Source organism: Pundamilia nyererei, unplaced genomic scaffold (genome assembly GCF_000239375.1).
Source record: "Pundamilia nyererei isolate P.nyererei 1_Seehausen unplaced genomic scaffold, PunNye1.0 scaffold00106, whole genome shotgun sequence".
Taxonomy (NCBI): Eukaryota; Metazoa; Chordata; class Actinopteri; order Cichliformes; family Cichlidae; genus Pundamilia; species Pundamilia nyererei.
In genome coordinates this window covers 2,277,600-2,281,170 of record NW_005187507.1, presented here as the reverse complement: position 1 = coordinate 2,281,170, position 3,571 = coordinate 2,277,600, and the positions used below count along the sequence as shown (strand labels likewise).

Below are 3,571 nucleotides of genomic sequence, written 5' to 3'. Positions count from 1 at the left end.
TGCTTCTCTTCAGCAGGGACAGGGAAGCTGGTCAGAGTTGATGGGAAGATGGATGGAGCCAAATACAGGGCAATCTTGGAAGAAAACCTCTTGGAGTCTGCAAAAGACTTGAGGCTGGGGCGGCGGTTCACCTTCCAGCAGGACGGTGAACCTCACGTGTACGCCACTTTGTGTTGGTCTTTCACGTGGAATTCCAATAAAAATGATTCATGTTTGTGGCTGTAATGTGACAAAATGTGGAAAAGTTCAAGGGGGCCGAATACTTTTGCAAGCCACTGTATGTACAGGAGCAGATTAGGGCAGAGTGTACACACCCGAGAGCACAGCTGAACAGCATCAGACTCACTAGACAGGGGAAGCAAAACTGAACCTAACACAGGAACCAGAAATAAACAGACATGGAGACATGACTTACTGGGGGCACAAAAGGACGGAACACAGAGAGATGATAAAGGGATAAACACAGGGACCAGGAGATAGAGTGACCAGACAGACACAGGGGTATGACCGGGGAGACAGAAGGAATAACCAAACACAGAGACAAGACTGATTTCCACAGGGTCGCTGATGACAAGACAAGAGACGAGATTGGGACAGACAGGGAACTAACATAATGAAACAAGAACCAAGAACTAGAAATATCTCTAGAAGTAGAAGAAGTATCTCATAATATTTGCAAAGAAATAAATCATAAGAACAGAACAGGCTCAGTGATCCATCACCGTTGGCTTGTGTGTCAACATTAAACAACTTATTAAAAGTCAGGGTCCATCTGCAGACAGGATCGTGTGTGTTATTGTGCCTCCATGAGTGTGGGAAAGGTTCAGTCCTTGTCCTTCAGGTTGCACCAAGAGTAAGGTAAGTTCAGCCTTCACATTTGGAGGTTGGAGAAGTGTCATCATAAAGAACCATCTGAGGGGGGAAATAAATAAGTTAGCAGAAGCTGTCAACAGACAGAAGATTTTCACTTCAAGTTGTTTTGTTCATATTTTTTTATCTATCTATATCTATATATAGTTTTATATTGTATATATATATATTGATTCCTTTTTCTGTGAAAGCTTTCAAAGTTTATGTAGGTTGTGTGGGTATTGTTGAGAGTCCATATCATAGCTGGTATGCTCTTTGCAGGGCCGATATTTAAACTGCCACAGATTTAAGTAGAAATATTCGATTTACAAAACCAGTGGTTCTTCATCATTGTCATTTTTATGTTTTTTTTATTTAGTTTTCCTTTCTATTTGAAATTCAATTTAGTTTTAATTTCCAGGGTGAGTCAGTTCAAGTGTGAATAAAAATGTGTTTTAGTTATACGTAACTGTGGTTGCCAGTGACAACACTGTATACAGATATTCTAAAACATTATATTATGAAACAACTTCAGAAGAGCATTCAGCTTTTTAACAGGTTAATTCTTTTATTCAACAGAAAATCACTGACTGTGTCTGTCTGTGCATTGTACTGGGGGTTTCACTGAGCTTTGCTCTTATTTGTACTCAAAAGGCTTAACAAAAGCACAGACTCTAAACCAAAACAAACACCAACATCATGAACAATAAAACCAAAATACTGCAATCACAGAACAATTATGAGGTGTAAAAATTCTGATATTACTGGTTTTAACATTACGTAAAGATATTTGATTGACTGTTAATATAATTGCAGATTAGCGAAATTTTCAGTGAAAAGAAAACTTTAAATAGAAACAGATGAATGATTGATCTTGGACTGAAATAATTTTCTCATGAACATTAACCACAAAGATGACCATGAAGTTAATCACTGCCCTTAAAACACGACTCTGAATTGGTAGCATAATGATGATTTAACTTTATAGTCTTTGTGTTTTTGAATGTAAAATCCTTGACTGCAGTTTTAGTGGATTTAGCAAACCGTGAAATCACTCCTTGTTTCCTTCTTTTTATTAAGTAGTACTTAATACTAAAGTACTTAAACTTACAGAGAGAATAAACAAAGATAAGTCACCTGAGTCTGGTTGTGGTCTGAGCTTCTCCTGTTTAAATCTGTAGAAAACACATTACCATTGTCTAATCAGTCATGGCACTGTTGAACCACTGAACTACTGTCCCACCTTTTAATTAATTTAATTTAATTCTGCTCTTAAAGGTGCAGAAAGAATCGTTTGGACTCACCATTAGAATGAACTGCCCTTTTTTTATAGATGAGCAGCAGAACAACAGGCAGAAGAAACACAGCCAATACCACTATTATAACCACAGGCAAGAGGATACCTGTAGGAAAGAAGATGCAATTAACGAAGCCAGAATAACCTCCACTATATGCACTGCAGAGTAGGTAAGAAAGGAACTCTGTTCATGTCCGTTGGCTGAGAGAAAATCTTATAAAATGTAGAATAATGAACCTGAACTTGCAGGTGATGTTTTAGGCTGCTTGGTGCTTTCACTGAAGGCTGATAAAGGTAAGGTGCTTCCTGAAGTAAAACTCCATGTTAGTGGTCGTGGTGATGAAGGCAGATGTGCTGACGATGAAATGGGTTTCACATGGGATTTAGTCTTGAAAGTTGAAGCTGAGAACAAAGAAACAATCAGAACAACACTTACTGCTCAAAGCAGTCTGTAACCAAAGAAAGTTCACTAATATTCTAACAACACAGTTGTTCTCAATATGCGATAAACTAAATACACATATAATCCTCAGAGACATGAAGGTTTTCGTGACTTTCTGTAGAAACTCACCTTCTGTGACAACAACTTCAAAATCCCAGTTTAAAGATAAGTGATCTGAAGGTGTTCTGTCCAAAGAGCACCTGTACCGCCCTGAGTCAGACTTTTCCAGCTCAGTGATGCTCACATAGACAACTGTATGAATGAGAAAAAATCCTTCTATATATTTAATACTATATCTGCCACTCTGGGCTGAATCATCTGTTGTTTCAATGAGAATATTTCCTTTTTCACATTTTTCTTTACAGAAGAGCTTCCTGCTTCCAGACAGAGTAAATGAGCATCCAACTGTGATGGTTCCTCCTTCCATTCCAGTGCGGATGGGAATGACTGCACCGACAACACCAGTGTTTCCATCCTGCAGAGCCGCTGAAAACACGAAAAATCATTATTTACTGTCTTCATGTAAGACAAGACTGCTTTATATTTAAAGATACACATGTTGCTTTGATTTTAAACTATTTAAAACGTTCTAATCAATTCTGTTTACAGATACTCTACATAAAAAACGTCAATCATGATCGCAAAGATCTAGATTGTTGAGAATTGTTTAAAAAAAAAAACAACACGAAAAGTCATACAACGATTTTTGATACATTAGTTCTGAATTTAAAATTTACCAGTAGCCCAAAGTAAAACTCCATACTGTGTTGCAGTTGTCTTAGAGAATTACTACAACTTACACATATGAAAAAGAACATTTTCACATGACCCTGTGTATACACAGGGTCATGTTCACATGACTCAATCACAGAAGTACTTCTGTGATTGAGTAGCTTGCTGAAGCACCATAGCAGTGGTACCCTGAAGTCATTGCTTCTAACATAAAAGTGTTTGTTTTATCAGCCTTTCATATCTTTGTGGAC

At 37.6% G+C, this 3,571-nt stretch overlaps 1 protein-coding gene across 2 annotated transcripts; it reads right to left on the bottom strand.

Annotated features, from left to right (window-relative positions):
* Window positions 1-295: 295 nt before the first annotated feature.
* LOC102197313 (uncharacterized) lies at window positions 296-3,237 on the bottom strand. 2 transcript variants are annotated; one of them, XM_013912898.1, is made up of 6 exons: window positions 2,940-3,237; window positions 2,718-2,840; window positions 2,384-2,548; window positions 2,154-2,252; window positions 1,987-2,024; window positions 296-912 (listed from the first exon to the last, which is right to left on the bottom strand). In XM_013912898.1, exons 1-6 carry the CDS (start codon window positions 3,013-3,015, stop codon window positions 865-867), a joined length of 549 nt encoding a protein of 182 aa, XP_013768352.1. In that variant the 5' UTR covers window positions 3,016-3,237; the 3' UTR covers window positions 296-864. The 2 variants fall into 2 exon arrangements, with proteins under 2 accessions (XP_013768352.1, XP_005741116.1); XM_005741059.1 differs by having other exon boundaries at window positions 2,718-3,237.
* Window positions 3,238-3,571: the final 334 nt, after the last annotated feature.

Excerpts from the sequence above, each read along its gene's own strand:
- LOC102197313 (XM_005741059.1), bottom strand. The coding sequence starts at position 3,015 with ATGGAAGGAGGAACCATCACAGTTGGATGCTCATTTACTCTGTCTGGA. Across the intron at positions 2,549-2,717 it reads TGAAGTTGTTGTCACAGAAG|CTTCAACTTTCAAGACTAAA; the intron begins GTGAGTTTCTAC and ends CTTTGTTCTCAG. Across the intron at positions 2,253-2,383 it reads AACATCACCTGCAAGTTCAG|GTATCCTCTTGCCTGTGGTT; the intron begins GTTCATTATTCT and ends TCTTTCCTACAG.